The 18,577-nt window shown below is 43.7% G+C and overlaps 1 protein-coding gene across 4 annotated transcripts in view; it reads right to left on the bottom strand.

The window, feature by feature from the left end:
• FAM219A (family with sequence similarity 219 member A) overlaps nucleotides 1-18,577 on the bottom strand; it is a 140,948-nt gene that overhangs the window by 51,794 nt on the left and 70,577 nt on the right. For all 4 annotated transcript variants that reach the window (XR_012158828.2, XM_073343360.2, XM_073343361.2 and 1 more), the window contains exon 2: nucleotides 9,174-9,273. Coding sequence is in view for 3 of the 4 variants with exons in the window: in XM_073343360.2 (XP_073199461.1) it covers nucleotides 9,174-9,273 (100 nt within the window). In the remaining variant the exon portion in view is untranslated. The remainder of the gene's footprint in view (nucleotides 1-9,173; nucleotides 9,274-18,577) is intronic.

The raw sequence follows: 18,577 nt of genomic DNA, 5'->3' as shown, positions 1-18,577 counted from the left end.
GGGTTGAACAGGACTGCAAAGTGGCCTGGAGACAGCATAGCAGAGGCAGATGCTGGCTAAAAGGAGAGACTGCAGTTCTTAGGTATGTCTATAATACAAATAAATAACGAAGAAGTGGTCCACCATATGAAAGGGTTAGTGCCGCTGTGACCTTGTGTAATGGCAGCTGGCTTATATCACACCTCCTTCATTTTCAGCCCAGACTAGGTACCTAGGATCCTTTATGATTTCAGAGGGAGGACATGAATGTTTCTAGGGTACTGTCAGCATCGTCTTCGCCTGGGAATGGTAGTCAAGAATAACAATCTCCTTTCTTTGACAAGTGCATATTATTCCTACTCAATGCAACCCTTATCTGCTGGCCCAGCATTTTGGCACCAACAGCGATGAGGGGTTGCAGCCTGCTAATAACTGAATATGCGATGTAGAGAAGGAAAAAGGAGTGAACAAATCTGATCAGCTGTCAGATAGACAAAGTTTAAGACTCATCTCTCATGAACGAAATGCAGAAAATGTTTGCACTGAACAACTGAGGGTCTGCAGATGCTGTGGTCTGTTCTGGTGCCAGCTTATGTTAATTACACACAGTTCTGCTGGTCTCCCTCGAGTGGTACTACTGAGAAGCTCACCTACCTAGGAAGACATTAGAAATAACACTAAGTTTACAACACAGAAATAACAACGTCTGGTCAATTCAGGCTAAGGTGGAAACCTTCCCCACGGGTGGGCTATGCAAAATGTGTTGGTGGATCCTGCTTCCAAGGGAGCTCAGACCACAGAAGGCAGAACAATTGGCGCTAATTTCCCCCTTCCTCCTTTTTTGTGGCAGTCTCTGCAAAGGCGCCATGGATTGAATTAAATAAATTCTCCCATCAACCCAGGTAGAGCTGCCCCTCTCCAAGTCATTGTTGACGTATACTGGTGGGAAGCCCCCGTTAAGTCTCTCCAGGATGTTTCAGCAACATTACATTTACTATATGGAAAAAAAGTAATAAGGGTAAAATAAGCCACATTACCTGCACGCTGGGTATAACTGGCATACCTGCTCGCTACTTCTGCAGTGCTGCCTGGGGTGTTTAGTTTTCCATAGATGTGGTAAGTTTCCTCCTTGTCTGCGATTTTAATTATACTTTGCACTTATGACCCCACCTTCCAATCCTCTGCTTTAACCATGGACCCTTCATTTAATTTTCTTAAGTAAAAATATATATTCCTCTACCCCGATATAGCACGAATTTGGATATAACGCGGTAAAGCAGTGCTCTGGTGGGCGGGGCTGCGCGCTCTGGTGGATCAGCACATCAGGCTCCGACACGCTGCTCTGAGCGGCGTTAAGGGTGCCGGGCCAGGGCTGAGGGGTTGGATAAGGGGCAGAGGGTCTCAGGGAGCGGTCGGGGGGGGCGGGGTGTTGGATGGTTCGGAGGATCTGGGTGTGGGGTGGTCAGGGGATGGGGCGTTGGATAGGTTGTGGGAGTCCCGGGATGGCCTGTCAGGGGGCAGGGGTGTGGATAGGGGTCAGGGCAGTCAGGGGACAGGGAGCAGGGGGGTTGAGTAGGGGGTGGGGTCCTGGGGGTGATTAGAGATGGAGGGGGCGGTCAGGGGACAAGGAGCTGGGGGGGTTGGATGGGTCAGGAGTTCTGAGGGGTCAGTCAGGGGGCGGGAAGTGACGATTAATAACTGAAATGCTCGTGGCCAAAGAAAGTTTGATATAACGTGGTGTCACCTCTAACACGGTAAGATTTTTTGGCTCCTGAGGACCATGTTATATCGGGGTAGAGGCGTATTTGGCTTCTCTGATGAATTTCCAAGAGTACTTGTGTAAAAAAAAGGGATTTTATGAGTCTGTCTTCTCCTGTGCCTGGCACATTTTTGTTCACTTGAGTCTGTGACCAACACTAAACTCCACTCACCTCCTCTTTGCTCCCCTTTATTGCTTCCTTCCAGTCTCTCCTCTCCAAGTAACCTGCAAGAGTTCTTGCATCACCACTACATTTGGAAGTGGCCTCTTTCTACCATCATATCCCCATGCTGCCAGCACGAGGCCCACTGTCCCAAAATCTAGAGAGCTTTACATTCTCCCCCTCCCCACAAAGAGTCTTGAGATACTTTGCAAGAAGGATACTACAATAAATTGTATGCACAATTTGTTACAACTGGAAGAAGTAACAACACATGAAATTATGTTTAAATAAATTCCTCTCATGCCCAGGAGGCCTCCAAGTGGGAGACTGCACTTTTATCATCATGAAGACAATCAATCGCAGTTCTATATTTCCACTTGCTTCTCCTTCCGCATTACTCATTCCCCCAGCACACAGTACAGACACAATCTGAAAGGAAATGGGAACTCCCAAGGGAAGAAAATAGCTTTGTGCACTTAAAATAATGATGTCACTTGAGGTCACAATGCAAATGGTTACGGATATGAGATCCGCAGTTTTCTCAATAGAGCTGGAACCTTGGGAGCTAGAAGAAGAGTTGCAATTTCTTTGTTAAAAGTGCTCTTCTAACCCACCTATACAGCTTGTTCCCAGAAACAACAGCTGCTCTACCTAATTAGCATGAATCGCCCTGTCTCAGAAGAACAATTGGGAATAATACAGTATTTGAGGTACTGACAAAAGGATACATTAATGGTATTGATTTGTTCAGCCACTTACAACCTTTGCTTACTAGTCTATTATCTGCATAAAGTATTTGGATCACGGAGTTCTTTTGTATAAAAAGCCAGGCAAGAGGCATCAAGGAAAAGGGACAAATAACAACAGGGTTGTACTGACACATTCAGCTCCACAAAAGAAGTTGGATTCATAGTTAATATGCAGATGTGCCTGTTACAAACAACATATCCCAGAATGCAATTCTCCCTCTTGATCTGAGAAGGGAATGGTCAGGTGGGGACCTCGCAGTCTCTCCGTGTTGCAAATAGGGGCTGCTGCAGTTGGCCCTATTTTACATAATTTAGCTGTGACTCTTAAACTTGTGGCAAGCTGCCATGGCAACCCACAGCTGAGCAAAATTTGGACACCTGTCCTCAGTCATTACGTCCGACCCTGTGCACAGAGTGTTGTGTCCTTGAATGCTGTCAGCAATGGGGTTACGCTATTGTATGCTCTCTGTGGCTGCTTAATGTAGCTGTTTTCAAAACAACCCCACACCCATTGCATTTCCTTCGAAAAGTAAAATTAAACTGTCTATAGAAAAAGAAAAATCAGAATTTCAGGAGCACTATGGAGAGAAAGGAAGGCTACCCTCTATTGGGGCAGGGGTTAGATTGGAAACGCACAGATTTTGTTATCTTGAATGCTGAAGGCTCTGTCGTTCTCAACCAATATTGATTAGTGTTTCCTATACCTTTCCTTCCCAGCAGCAGAGCAATGCAATATCTGTCATGAATCAATGTCATTCAAGAGGTAGGCAGTAGGAGCTAATACCACGGCGTGTGCGGTCAGCCTGCCCTCTTTCCTCAAATGGATTAGTTCCTCAATTAACTTTGCTCTCCACCAAGCCACAGCCTGGAATCTAAATCCATCCTTAAAGCCAGCTCTCTAAGACGGGCTTAATGTTACCACATCAGGGGGAACATCATGCTGCATCAGCCTTGTGATGGGAATTCTGCATTAAACTGCTAGTCTTAGATCACTGGCAGAACTACATGCTCTAAATAAAGTTTATTCCGGAGAGTTGCTTGTGGTTTACAGGAATCCTGCCTGTTGGCTTACAGATGTTAATATGATAGCACAAATAAAGTTTAAGTGTTTTCTGCATTTTGAAGTAGACAACCTAATTAACGTCTACACAGAAACCCACAAAATCAGACAGACCGGAAGGAAACGAGAAGTCTGAGTTAGAATCATAGAATCATAGAATATCAGGGTTGGAAGGGACCCCAGAAGGTCATCTAGTCCAACCCCCTGCTCAAAGCAGGACCAATTCCCAGTTAAATCATCCCAGCCAGGGCTTTGTCAAGCCTGACCTTAAAAACCTCTAAGGAAGGAGATTCTACCACCTCCCTAGGTAACGCATTCCAGTGTTTCACCACCCTCTTAGTGAAAAAGTTTTTCCTAATATCCAATCTAAACCTCCCCCACTGCAACTTGAAAAGTTCCTCCCTATTAGTACAGAATAAAATCTCAGGACTCTTGTGCACAAAACAATCTAGTGGCAGAAACAAAGATGAACAATTAGCATGAGGCAGAGGTTGGGCCAGTAGCCAACAGGCCATTTTTTACATGGCCACATGAAACTCTGATTTGACTGCCTATCCCACTCTCACTCCCTGCGTGCGACTGCTGTAGCTTGCTCAGCGGTCTCTGGAGATCGTGAAAGAGTTCCCCACCTTTGCTACTCAACCGGGAGCCCGCCGGCAGATTTAAGCAGCAGCACATAATAATAACAGAATAACAGCAGAATAACATCTAGTCCTGGTCAACATCTCAGGAGAGGTGGGATTAGCAGAGGGGAAAGTGGGAGGAGAGGAGAGTCCTTAGAGATCTAACCAGGTTACTACATTTAATACAGAACATCATCAATATTTTGTCAGGGGACAGCTCCTCTCCCCCATCTCTCTCCTTCAAATCCCAATTTTTTCCCATGTCCCTTCTGCAGTTCAATATCTCTTGCCTGCCCATGGTGCTGCTGTGTTTTGGGCCAGGGAAAGTGAGGCAGAGAGGGCGCCATCAGAAAGGTAGGGATGGAGTGTGGGGGCATTCATGCCTAACTTATAAATGCCCCCCAGGCTCCAGGACAGGAGAATTTCCTCCCCAACAATAGACCTGCTCAAAGAGTAAACCATACAATATTTCACAGAGAAGAAAAAGAAATCTCCTGAAATGCAGTTGCCAGCAGGAAGGTGCTAGTACCCAATTAATTCATGAAATAGCTCTGCTGTTACTAGTACTAGGATGGCTCCTTGCTTCAAGAAGCAAGGACCATTTCTGACTGTGTTAGGAGATGATATAATTGAACTACTGTAGCTCACATCAAAGGCTACTTTGTGACACTTGCCTCTCCTTATGGGGCTGTCTAGCATCAGCCACTGTATGTTTTAGAATTAAGAGAAATATCAGCATGAGATTTAAGCTTGGAGGGAAAACAATTGCAACTAGGACAGTAGATAATTTATCTGGTGCTGCTACAATTGAGGTCACTTCTACCATGCAGTCTTGCACTAAAAATCCGAACAAAACCAAAACCCCTCAAGACTGCACCACTGAGCACATGGATCTCCATCTGATCATCTGACACTAGGTCACCTCTGGATTTAGCTCATTGCATCCAAGTGTCTAAATGAGGGAGACTCTAAAGGGAAAAGGTTACCTGCTAAGGGAAGTGGAAAAAAGGTCTTAATTAATTACACCATCTAAATCTCCATTAGCTTGACTTCTAAATTTGATTCAGAGAACATACATTTTCACACCCAGAGAAATCTCTCTTATTCTAGAACCTACAGCTTCGTATATACATGTCTCCTCTCTAGGCTTCACTAAAAACTGTCTTGACATCCTCATAGCAGATCAAATTCAGAGGTCTATAGTCATTGCCCGTAATTCTGATACAGTGAAGCCTTAATAGCTGGCAGAGAATTCTATAGTACATTACTGCAACTGCGGGCTGTATCTTTGGGGACCATATTGTGTTAAGTATATGGGATGGTTTATGGATGCAACTCCAGGTAGGGAGGATTGCCACAGCTCTGCCAGAAACTAAGAATTGTGTGCTTGTGTGGGGTGATTATGGGGAATCACTCAATTTGCAAACCGTGCCCCCAGCCCTCCTGGGAGGTACCACCCTTGGGGAGGCTCGCATATGCTGGCTCAAATTGAGACCAACAGATGAAGAAAGGACTTTTGATATAAGAAGGCTGGGATTAAACTGAGTCAGGGCCTTCCTTCTGATCCAGCAAATGGACAGGCCTTTTCATTCAAGGGGGCTCCCGACCCTTGCAGAAGGGGTTGAAAAGACTTTGGCCTACTAAGGCCTTGTAAGACTGATGGCCTCTGGAAAGCTTTCATCATGCATACAGGAACTTTTATCGTTTATCAGTTTTCGCTGTAATGCTTTTATCTTAAGAATAAAGGTGCTTGCTGAGAAAAAGCTGTGTGGTAACTTGTATCTCTGGTCATAGCCCTTGGAGAGACAGCAAGGCACAAGTGCTGGCCTTTAGGCAGACTGGACACAGGTGACAGCTGGAGACATGACACCTGACTGGGCACCCCTGGATTAGACTGTAGGGGCAATGGGTAGGAATACAGGAGCAGTTACCCTGAAACTATGACCATTACCATCCAGTCCCTAGATGTGATGACAATTCCTAGCCAAGTATGAAATTTTGCATACCTTAACTTTTGCTTCTTTGCGGTAAGGTCGAGAGCAGGTGAAAGAAAATTTCTAAACCCTATTACATGCTCCAAATCACAACCACCAGGTGGGTGAAGGAAACCAGGGTGTATTGGAGTCAGCAAGTCTCCTGTGATCTCTCACCTACCTACCTAAAGTTCCATCTTGGAACGCAAATAACTAGCTCCATTGCTAAATTTTACACAAATGCTCTATTATTTACACAACCATTTTATCTGAAACGTGGGCAGGACAAACCTAAGATACTGATGAAGATTTCAGCACAGAAAAAAGGAATTAGAAATGGGAAGTAGGTGGCCTAAGCATCATTAAAACAATACAGAATCTTGTGGGAATCACATAGGGCACTGCTGTCTTCCAATGGATATCAAACTTTGAGATTTAACCTTGGGATTACTTTGTTCTCCTTTTTCCACCTTATCGAAGCCCTGTCTTGTTCTCATAGGCTTGAGGTACCAGCTCCATTTGTTATAGTTTCTGGTGAGGATGAGCTGGAAATACCCTATGAACACTTAGGTGCACATACATTGACAGCAGTGTTGAAGAACACCTCATTATCAAGTTATTTACAAATAAGAGGCAAAGTCCCTGCACTGAGGAATTTATAGTCTGACACAGTGATAAAAACACAAAAGGAGCATCAGAATATATGTCAAGCAAATATAGTAGAATTAAAATCATACCAAGGCTATAATTTCATTAAGGGGTCAGGGTAATAAATCATAAGTAAATGCCTGTGGTTTGTTACCAGAACCAGGTGATAGTATTTCCACAGAACTAACTACAGCACATTTGTGTGTTTTTTTAAAATATGGTCCCACAGTATTTTTACTTGAGAAAAAGCTAAACGTTTTACTGCACTAGCTATGTTTAAGCCAACCCCTGACTCTGCGGAATTATCGAAAACTCCAGGAGGCTCTTCCTATTTTTAACACCCATTCCTGAGCACCTACATTCCAGCTACCATGCTTCTGTCACAAGACATAATGGGACACCCTTCCAAATATGGAGGACATTCAGTGGCTGAACAGGTTAATGATTTTGAATACAATCCTGTCCCAGGATGTAGCATTCTACCCATGCAGCATTCCCAACCACTGCTTGCTCGGGAAGTAAAAGTGTGTTCATGCTGAGTATATATTTTAACTGAGCTCATTTGAACCAGGATTCCCAGAATGGCACGTGGTTACTATATGTCTGAATATCCATAGAGAAAACAGACAATGGATTAGTCTACTGTCAGATCAAGGGACTGAGTTTGACATTAGAACAACTGACTATGCTTTAACAACGTTAAAAAAAAAAAAAGTTAATGCCACTATCCTTTTGCCACATCTGCAGTAGGACTAGAATCCTGACCTCTAAATGGCCCATGCTGTGCAAGGACAGCTACTGAATATTTATATAGCACTATAACTTTGCCCAGAGCATTGAAAAGATTAAAAAGACAGTCCCTGCCCTGAAGAGTTCAAGACCTACACCAGTCAGAAAATGAAGGAGAGACAAGACAAGAAGCAGGGGAATGAGGGTTAAAACAAAAAGAGGTGAGCCACACTGAACTGTGAGTACATCTTGTGAGTCTGACAGTTTTTAAAAGTAGCGGCAGTTGACAAGGACGAACAAACAGCTCCAATGGCTCAAGACATCAAGTTAGTCCCATTGCGCTCCATGTCGATTAACGTTCCTCCTAAAATTCTTGGCACAGCCAGAAGCAAAGATTGGAGTCCAAACATATGTGTTAGATAGATAATCTATATCTATCTATCTATGACGGACTGTATTTCTACCAAAAAGAAAAGGAGTACTTGTGGCACCTTAGAGACTAACAAATTTATTAGAGCATAAGCTTTCGTGAGCTACAGCTCACTTCATAGCTCACGAAAGCTTATGTTCAAATAAATTTGTTAGTCTCTAAGGTGCCAGAAGTCCTCCTTTTCTTTTTGCGAATACAGACTAACACGGCTGCTACTCTGAAACCTGTATTTCTACCAAAACTCTGGTGGGAGTTCTCCTCAAATCTCTCTCAATTAGTGTGTCCAATGTGCCTGCTTAGTTAACACTCAAACTTAAGTTGTGGGAGTCCCTCCCTCTTGACCTACCAGAAAGGATGGTGTCACTTTTTGGCTCTGAAGAGTTGTATCAAGGTGAGATAAGTATTTCATGCTGATAAAATGCTATGCTTATGAAAGTCATTGGGGATGAAATCCAGCTGCTGTCTTGAACTAAGCTGATGCTTTAGCTCAACAGTGCATTTGTTTGCATATATGAATGAGCCCACCAGACACATACTTGCTTAACTAAGCAGGCACAGCATCTACTCTAGTTAAGAGCTATGTCTGAGGAGAAATTCCGCCAGGGTTATGGTAGAAATATGATCGTCAGACTTGTCAAGCGAATGCACTGCTGAGCTAAAGCCTCAGCTTAGCTCAGGACAACAGCTGGATTTCACCTCAATGACTTTTACAAGCCTAGCATTTTATCAGCACTAAATATTTATCTCATCTTGATGCACCTCTTCAGAGACAAAGGTGACACCATCCTTTCTGGAATGTCTTCTCAAGAGGGAGGGACTCCCCTAGCTTCCATTTTAGAAGCCCCAGTGTAGTAATAGAAAGGAGGTCCCTCTTAAGCAACAGGTTGTCTGGGGCACAGTCAGATTTGTCAACTGTTTAACAAGTTGTCTCAACTGATTGGAGTGCTCCTGGTAGTAACAGACATGAGTGTCACAGCACAGAATCCCATAGCATACTGCACTCCTTTGGCAAGCTTTCATCTTAAAAAAACCATCATTCTGTGTTAATGCAGAGACTCACCTAGTTTCACTTGAAGTGGGGATGGTTTATAGTTCATGGCTACAGTCTCTCCCTCCCTTGTATCACAGTCTCTGTCTGAGATAGATGCAGCGGTTGGATCCTGTTAAAAAAAACAACCAAACAACCAACCATCAGACACGGCTTAGTACACACAGATATGCAGTCATTTCTCTAATTCGCTGCTGGTTGAGTCCACCAGCATCCAAGTTTGGTAGGACAGAGGCACAGCTTTGTGTTTTAGATCATTTAAACCCAGAGACTCTACAGAACTGTGGAAACCATTTAATAAGTTTAGGGCACTATTTGAAAAAAATCCGTTTTTAACACGCTTAGATGATAGATCGTCCAAGATAATATGGAGATTTTCTGTCACCAGTTCAAATCCAGGCCAGGTTGGTAGTAACCCAAAGTCATTACCATCTGATGGTTGTTTGGTGACCTGTGTGAAATGCCATGGTCGTTTCAGTCAAGTTCGTAGGTAACACGTCCGTATTCATGACTAGCACTCTGGTGGCACACCCCGGGAAGGCAAAGGATTGACTGGACATGGAGGTTGAACTGCTGGTCCCTGCATGACAGGGGGTCAAGAAACCCTTACTGCCTGTGTTGTACCCATTTTGCAGACAATTGAGTAGGTCAGTCTTCAGCATCTTGCAGCTGCACTGAAATTCTCTTGGAGAACCCTGGATGTCCCATCCACCAGGCCCATTTGCGGAAAATCCAGGCAGTATTGTATGGTATAGTCTTTCCGCAAACCCCTCTAACATACAGGTTGCTTATTTGCACAATCCCAAAAGATCTAAAATCCATTCACTGCAAACTTCAAAGCTGTTGAAATCATCTTTGTAGCAAAAATTGCTTTCAATAAGGTCAATTTCTTCCCATCTAGGAGTTAGAAACAAAGCTGAAGACGTATGAAAATTCCAATTTAAAACAGACAGAATTACATGGGAAAACATGTGCTTAATATTAAATTCAAATATTCCAGGGATACTAAATACTGGAATATGCCATTTCAGATAAGATAGTTATTTTCATACTCTCCACTTCTTGAAATTTGCATTATGAAGTTTTGGGTTTTGTTAACCAACCCTCCCCCAAACAAAAAACCCTGCATAATTTGGCACTCTGGGGAGACTGTCAGTGGCAAAGAAAGAGGCTGGTATACTCTGCCAACAATAAAAGAAGATCCTTTAGTGAACAATTCCTTGACGCAACGGCAATAGCACTGAGCTGAATACCCACCCTTCAGCACGAGGTCTCCCTCACTGTGCGCCGAGTATGTTTTGCCTTCTGAATAAAGCACACTCATGAAATAAAAGTATGTCAGTCCATTCAGGATCAGTCTTAATAGAACTGGGACCTTTTACAAAATTTAAGGTGGCAATATTTTACCAAGACACTATTTATTTGTGTTCTCTCAGCTATCATTGCTTTTTACTACTACTAGTATGTTATGCTTACAGTACCTTTCACCCAAGGATTTCAAAATACTTTACAAATAAAGCTGTAGAACACAACTCATTTTACCTTCCGCTAATGCCACCACATCTGGGAAGGAATGTAGCAGCTGTTTAACAGCCCACAACAACAGTTTAGGACAGGTAGTGAAGAAAATATTGTCTCCGGTTTAGTTAGGCCCAGTAGAAATATCCAAGTGGATTTTGGGAATGACATGAAGGTTGAAAAAGTTCTACTCCTATGAAGAAAGACGACAGCTCTTTAATAACCTCAACTGGTCCGGGCCTGTTTTACAATCACAACTGAAAGGCCGATTATCTAGATAACTTTATAAAACAGAATTGGTCTTTAAAATCCACCTACCTATTTAATTTGGTCATGTTACAATGGAAGTTGTGTGGCAGGTCATTGACTGGAACACATGGGTTATAAAGATTACTTTTTCACAAGTCAGTTTTCCAGTGGTACTAAAAACCTATGCAAAAGGGAACATATGACAGGGGTTCTGATGAAATATTTAGCTTTGTAAAGCTGCTGGAGAGTGATAGCAAATTTTTTTACATTAAAAGCATCACCTGATCTGCTCAGCATAGAAATTAACATGCTGAGGGTGCAGGAGTTCCCCATGCGCAACCAACAACCAGTTTGCCATTGCCACCTTGGCCTCCCCCTGGTGGAGGCTAACACTGGAAATTAGCTACCCAGCATCAAACTGGGAGGGTCACACAAGGAAATCAGTTAATAGCATGAACAAACTAAGGCTTAGACTGAAATTTTTCCATTTGCAGTGTTTTAAGATTAGTAGGTCAATGGTAGATTGAGAAGAAAACAGGCTTATGTTATGGGGCTCTCTGTCTGAACAACAGTCACTGTCAACATCAACAGCCTCAAAGCACACGTCCAGCCTTCTCCTCTCTAAACCTAAAACTTAAGGAAAACAGTCAAAACAAGAGATAATTTTCCTAATGCATGCGTGTGTCCAGGGCTTGTAAGAGCAGAAGCATTTTAGCATTTGCATATCATTTTATACACTTTGTGCAGCAATACACAAGACACCATAGTAACAAACTGTACTAAAAACATGAAGGATTCTTCCTGGTATTTCTGTTGGAATTGTCTCTACATAAAATGGAATGCTCTGCTACTGTGCATTTTGAACAGATTACTCCATACAGCCAGAGAAGCACTGACTGGATTAATTAGCCCTTTGCTCAACAAAATACCTGCAAGCACACTGGAATACTACCACATGCATTTGCTATTCTAATGGATTTCAGGTGTGTTTGTTTTTTTACAGAATTCTATAGATCGAGGCAAACATTCTATACTCCGATTTTGAAATTACAGCTATGTTGTGTAACTGATTGTAGGTCACATTATATTATTTCGGTTTGCTGATTGAGCACAATACTTCTAAGAAGAAGGAAAACTTGAAGCCATGGCAAGAATTGTTGGCTAGTAACAGAGTTTAATTTGAAGTTTTCTCACCACACTCTCACAACATAATTGTGTGCGCACAAAACAGCAGTAGCCTAACTGTGGGGTCAGATTCTTGGGAGGTTTGTTTACTTCTCTGGCAATGGGGGGGATTAGGAACCTTATCCTCTTGCTAAACTAAGCTCTGTCCTAGCCTTACGAAATATGCCATTTCTGGTTAAAAATTCATTTTTGCAAGCTTCTGCGTGAGTAACCATTGCTCGAACATTCACTGAGCGCAAATACAGAAGGGGCAATGAGACTGGCTGAAACAAAGCTTTTTTCAGGTTTTTAAGGAATGCTCAGGGTTCTCTCCCCCCTCCCCAGTATTTAACCAGCTTTACTAAGAATGCAAGCTCTGCCATATCAGACCAGACCAATGGTCCATTTAATGTGACATTCTGCCTCTTACTGTGGCCAACATGGAATGCTTCAGTGGGAGGTGGAGAAAAGAACTGATGAACCTCACAAATTGTGCAATCTTGTATATGGGACAACAGAACTGTGCCATGGGCATTAATATGCTATTAGGATACCTTGTAAAGTGCATTCTCCTTTCCCTCTCCTCCTCCCTTGACATCCTGCAGGCCTGAATGTCTCTCCTACCATCCAACCCATGATACCTTCAGGGGAGAGCCAGCCCGCTTTGAACAGCCCCTGCACACGGACATTAACTCCATTTTGCTGACAGAGTTCCCATCATGTTTAGCTGTCCACTTCAAATGCTGCTAACTTGTGTTTTATTTCACTTAACACTATATTTAGCTCTGTCTGCTCAGGCACTCCAATCCTAAGAAGCAGCCCTATTTAAGACAGTTGAAAATGTAAACATTTCCTCGCTCTGCTCCCTTTGGTAAATATTTTGAACAATTGGGAATTTTTGATTTTGATGAGAAGATGGGGAGAGCTCTCCCACCCTCAAATGATAAAGAAAGGAGTGATATGCACAGCTTTACCAATTACTTTACTCAGCAATTCAAAGATGCTAGTTTGATAATCAGAGGCTGATTCATTGTGACCCAGTTGCTTATTAATGTCACGCAGATCGTTTCCACCTAAAAATAGCTGGATGTGCTTGCATACAAGACACTCTGCCAGCATATTGTAAGCAATTTCACATTTGTCTCCATGAGCGACCAATGAAACAGAGAGCCTCTTTGCTTCCAAAGGCTGTTCTCCTGGGCTCATACACTCTGCAAACACACACTAGGAGGGACAGTTGAACACATTTTGCTTAGCTTTAAAACCATTCAAACACAGAGTCTGAAAATTCAGCAGATGTTATCAGCTCCTGGCTCTTTGTTTAAGAGAGAATGAAAAAATGGGCAGAATGGCAAAGAAAAAAACCCAGTATGTACCCCATATACAGGGTGCCCACTTATGCCAGCTCAACTTTCAACAAGCAAAGGAGTTTCTGCCATACTGATTGTGTCACACAAGGTTCTTTTGAGCTAGAAAATAACCCCCCTATGAACATCTGTGCCTTCTACTATTCTGCTCCATATGCTTAGAATGCCCTTCCCAAACTCATTTGCTAAGCACCCACCCATGCAACATTCAAATCCTCCTAAAAATCAATTTCTGCAGCATCATATGGAAAGCTCTTTGGGGGCAGAGACTCTTCGGGGTGTGTACACACATACGGACAGTGCTTCACACAATGCGCCTCTCAGTATTACTGCAATACCAGTATCAAATGTATTGAAAAACGGAGCGTTCACACTGTAAGAACTCCGGACCTACCACGATGTACATCTGTCTAAATGAATAACTTCCCTTCCTGAGGCAGGTTACCTCTTTTCTTGCTTGTCAAGTCTGCCATTTAGATTTTAAGTACTTTGGGACAAAGAAAAGAACTATCTGTTTTCTGTGAAGCACCTAGTACACGTGGGGCAATACCCCCCGTCCCCAAATAACTTATCCTTAGAAACAATCATGGGTTTAAGTGACAGGAAAAAGGTTCAAGAATTCATGCTATAAATTTGTGAAGACAAGTTCTAGCTTTAAAAAGCTTCTCAAACCGTAGGCAATTCACTAATCTCCACTAGCAAGTGTTCAAACCGTCATATACTCTCAGGCAGGGGTAATCTATTTTTTGTCAAGGTCCAGATTTCTTGGTCAAGGTATTGTCAAGGTCCAAACTCCAGAGAAAATAATACAAAAACAATAATAATACTGATAAGTAGTAGTAAATAAAAAGATGTTATGGTCCATTCAAAAGCATCTGGCCTTCCAGATTTGGCCCACAAGCTGCCTATTGACTATCCCTGCTCTGGGGAATCACAAGCAAATACTTCCTGGCCAAGAGACAAGCCTTCCACCTCTAACCAAATGAAATCCAGACCAGGCCAGCAATTTCTGTAACCTGTCACCACTCAGCAGTTACTGCATGCTGCTAAGTGGCCTGTGACATCAGGCAGTCTGTCTGGTTTGAAGTGAACAGACATTCGAACGATTAACCAACTGGCACTCTTGTTGGCGGAGTCAGGCGTGCCACAGAGCACGGGAGGTATTGGCAGGGTGGAGTCAAGAAAGCGTGAACTGCAAAGGCCCATGCTGTGGGTAAAGAAAGGACTTCAGCTTTCAGACCTTCTCCACCTGGCAGGTTTCAAATTCTTTTGTATAAATATCAAGTGGATGATGCTGGCCAGGATATTAGGGTTACCCCAGAGCTTGGAAAAAAAATTCAACACTGGCCTTAAGGCTAAGCCTATGAGCTCAGGTGAAGGCAGTCATGCTGCAATGCCTCTTCCTCCTCCCTGTGCTTATTTAAGTTTACATTGGTACATCTTGACTTCCTCCTAAAAACCAAACTCTGTCCCCAATTAATGCTCCTTCAACTCCCCAATACATCTATTAATGCTGAGTTTCTCTACTGCTGTTGCCCCTGCTATCCCCCTTGTACCCTACTCCTCTTCATGCACTCAGCTCCATTCCTCATTCCCAGCCTGTGAAAACAGCAACAACTCTGGGATGCTCTGTAATGCCCCCAGCCACTGTTCCCTCTTTGCCCCAAACCAGAAAGAGTCAATGGCTCCTAGCTCTACTCACCCAAGCAAAATTTCAGCTTACCCTGGGAGAGTCAAGTTTTTCAAACCCTGCCTTAACCTCCTGTAGCGAGGCAGAGTGGCCACTACACTCCCCTAGGTGGGCAGAGTTAAATCTGTCCCCCCCTCACTGGAAGTCCTGGGGCAGGACAGGAAGTATAAAAGGAGTGCCAGGAGCTCAGTTAGGGCTGAAGCACTGGAGGGAGCAGATGTCTCTTCCAGGGAGCTGGGATATCAACAGGATCCTGGACTAGATCCTGAGTGGAGCTGCACCCTGTGGCTGGGGGAGACAGACGAGTACCCTGAGGAGCTGCTGGGACCGCCGTCAGACGAATGCCCTGAGGAGATGTGGGGACTGCCAGCAGCCGAGGAGACGGAGGACTTTTGGACTACATGGCTCTGCACAAAGACTGTGGTAGGAAGTAGCCCAGGGGAACCAGACTCTGGTCCAGTTCTGCTGCTGGAGCGCGAGTCAGAGTACTGCGGTGGGATTCTCCGCTGACCCAGTGCCTGAACACTCCACCTCTGTTAGGGCCCTGGGCTGGGACGCAGTGGAACTGGCTGGGCCCGGGTCCCCCTATCACCTCACCCCTGGGGTGGCAGCCTTCCCACCTGTCAGCCCAGAGGTCTGCATTTGTCGACTGTCCGCTAGAGTAAGGGCGCCTGACTGTTTGGTCCCTGCCCTGCCTAAGTGTCCGGGCCCCCAAAACTTCTTTGCTGCTCTGCCCTGATAGCAGGCCAGATCCCTAAACTGTTTGGTGCCCCACCCCGCCTGAAGGTGCTCGGCTATCGACTGTTTGTGCTGTGCCCCACCCAGAGGGCTAGAGCTCCCTTACAGACCGTTAATTACTGTTGGCCCCTGCCTGAAAGTGCTGGACTATCCACTGATTGTGCTCTGCAGAGGGCCAGAGTTTCCCCTACAAACTGTGACCTGCAGTCTGCCTGTAGTGAGGCGCAGTGGCTTCCCTCCCCACTACACCTCCATACATATATTTTCAGTCAGTGCCACTGGTGTTTAACTCCCACCTGGATGACCTAACAGAGATAGACGGGATCTTGGCTTAAAGTCTTTTGTGTTCTGATGCTTGACTATACGTCACTCTAGAATCCCAAGGAGACCTATGATCTGACTCCTGTTTCCTCATTTGTTGTTCCCCAGTTGAGTGGCCCCTCCAGTCTTTGAGGGGGGAAGACTGTTATCTTTAGATGCTGTCATAAATATAAAGGGAAGGGTAACCACTTTTCTGTATACAGTGCTATAAAATCCCTCCTGGCCAGAGGCAAAGTCCTTTTACCTGTAAAGGGTTAAGAAGCTCAGGTAACCTGGCTGGCACCTGACCCAAAATGACCAATGAGGGGACAAGATACTTTCAAATCTGGAGTGGGGGGAAAGGCTTCTGTCTGTCTGTGTGATACCTTTGCCAGGAATAGATCAACGATGCAAGCCCTCCAGCTCCAGTAAAGTTAGGAAGTAATCTAGCAAGAAAATGCATTAGGTTTTCTTTGTTTTGGCTTGTGAAATTCACTGTGCGGGAGGAAACGTGTATTCCTGTTTTTGAGTCTTTTTGTAACTTAAGGTTTTGGCTAGAGGGATTCTCTATGTTTTGAATCTGACTGCCTGTAAGATTATTTTCCATTCTGATCTTACAGAGTTGTTCTCTTATTTTTTTTTTGTTCTTCTAATAAAGTTCTCTTTTTTAAGAATCTTGTTAGAGAGCTTATTCCTTCACTCTCCCACTTCCCTGGTCCTTCTCGCATGAACAGAGAGCAACAATATCCAAAGTCCGAAGGTGCAAACAATTTGATGTTTATTGGGATGAACTTCCAGCAAGCTTAAATACACATTCCTTTTTCCTTATTTTCGAATCCCAACTTACATCCTGTTTGCCCCTAATTTATATAGTAATATTATTAGCTATACCTTAACCAATCATTCTACTGAAATTTAACTAACCAATCCTAACATATTGTAACATGATTAGCTAACCAATTATATCCCACCACCTTAATTAGTTTACACCCAGCAAAATTAATTATACAGCAGACAGAATCAATCACAGAACCAGACAGAGACCATGCCAATAAACAATAGCAAAGTGGGAACTATAATGACAAAACAATACAGAAGTGAGGATTTCACAACTACATCTATAAAAAGACACAAGAGTTTCCCAGCTGTGTCTATTGATAGGTGAGTTCTTACCAGATAGAAAACTATCAACCGCAATTTCCTTTTACATCTTCTAGGCACTTCCCTTTCTCTGGAGGTGATAGGCACTATCAGGACAGGGTTGTATTCCTAACAGCCCAATAGCACCTTCTTTCAATGTGACTACTTTGGAATGTGAGGATGTGACCGGTTGCTTCCCCGCATATGGCTGCCTCTGTTGCTTAGCCAAAGGCCTTAGCCTAAGAACAGGGCCTCAGACTGTCACAGTAAGAGAAGGACCTTACACTGGCAGACAGTGATTTTGATTCTTTCTTTTATACCATTAACTAGCCAAGTGATAAGAATACACCTAAATTCTTAAAGTACAGGCCTTTGCAGACAGGCCTGAATATCTATATCCTAACAAATCTGATTGGGCTTTTTGGGTCTTAAAAATCCAAGGCTGGTTTGTGCTCATCTTGTTTATTCTCAAGCCTCCCCAGGAAAGGGGCTGTAAGGGCTTGGGGGGATATTTTGGGGAAACAGGAACTCCAGGTGGTCTTTCCCTGATTGTTAAATCACTTGGTGGTGGCAGCGTTTACCTAATCCAAGGACAAAGACTTTGTGCCTTAGGGAAATTTTAACCTAAGCTGGTAGAAATAAGCTTAGGGGGGTCTTTCATGCGGGTCCCCACATCTGTACCCTAGAGTTCAGAGTGGGGAAGAAACCCTGACAGGTAAAAGGATTTTGCCTCTGGCCAGGAGAGATTTTTATAGCACTGTATATAGAAAGGTGGTTACCTTTCCCTTTATATTTATGACAGATGTGCTTTGCCTTGGGACAACAAACAAGCTAGAATTACAACGAGACTGAGCCAGAAGCAGAGCCAGGGATATATCATCCGTACATTTTACCAACATACACGCACTGAAAAGCCATTACAGCATCTAGTCCTCGCTCCTTACTTCAGGAAAAATAAGCAGCAGTTTGGTGACACAGCCACTGTTGCACAGAAATACAACCTGACCGGTAGTGACACAAGCCAAAATTTCAAAAAGCAATAAACAACAGCTGTTTACTGACTTTCCACCAGCTCCCAGAGCATCCTACACACAGCTCTGCCAATGCACCTTTGTTCTAACACTGCTTCCACAGTTCTGGGCATCCCTTGAGCAGATCTCATTTAACAAATGTAACAAATTAGGCCTATGATATCCACTACAGAGTCTAAGTTGAGACCAAACTGATTTATAACCATAAGCCAATGAGTT

Source organism: Lepidochelys kempii, chromosome 5 (assembly GCF_965140285.1).
Source record: "Lepidochelys kempii isolate rLepKem1 chromosome 5, rLepKem1.hap1, whole genome shotgun sequence".
Taxonomy (NCBI): domain Eukaryota; kingdom Metazoa; phylum Chordata; order Testudines; family Cheloniidae; genus Lepidochelys; species Lepidochelys kempii.
The sequence above is the reverse complement of the archived record's forward strand: the minus strand, read 5'-3'. Positions and strand labels throughout refer to the sequence as shown.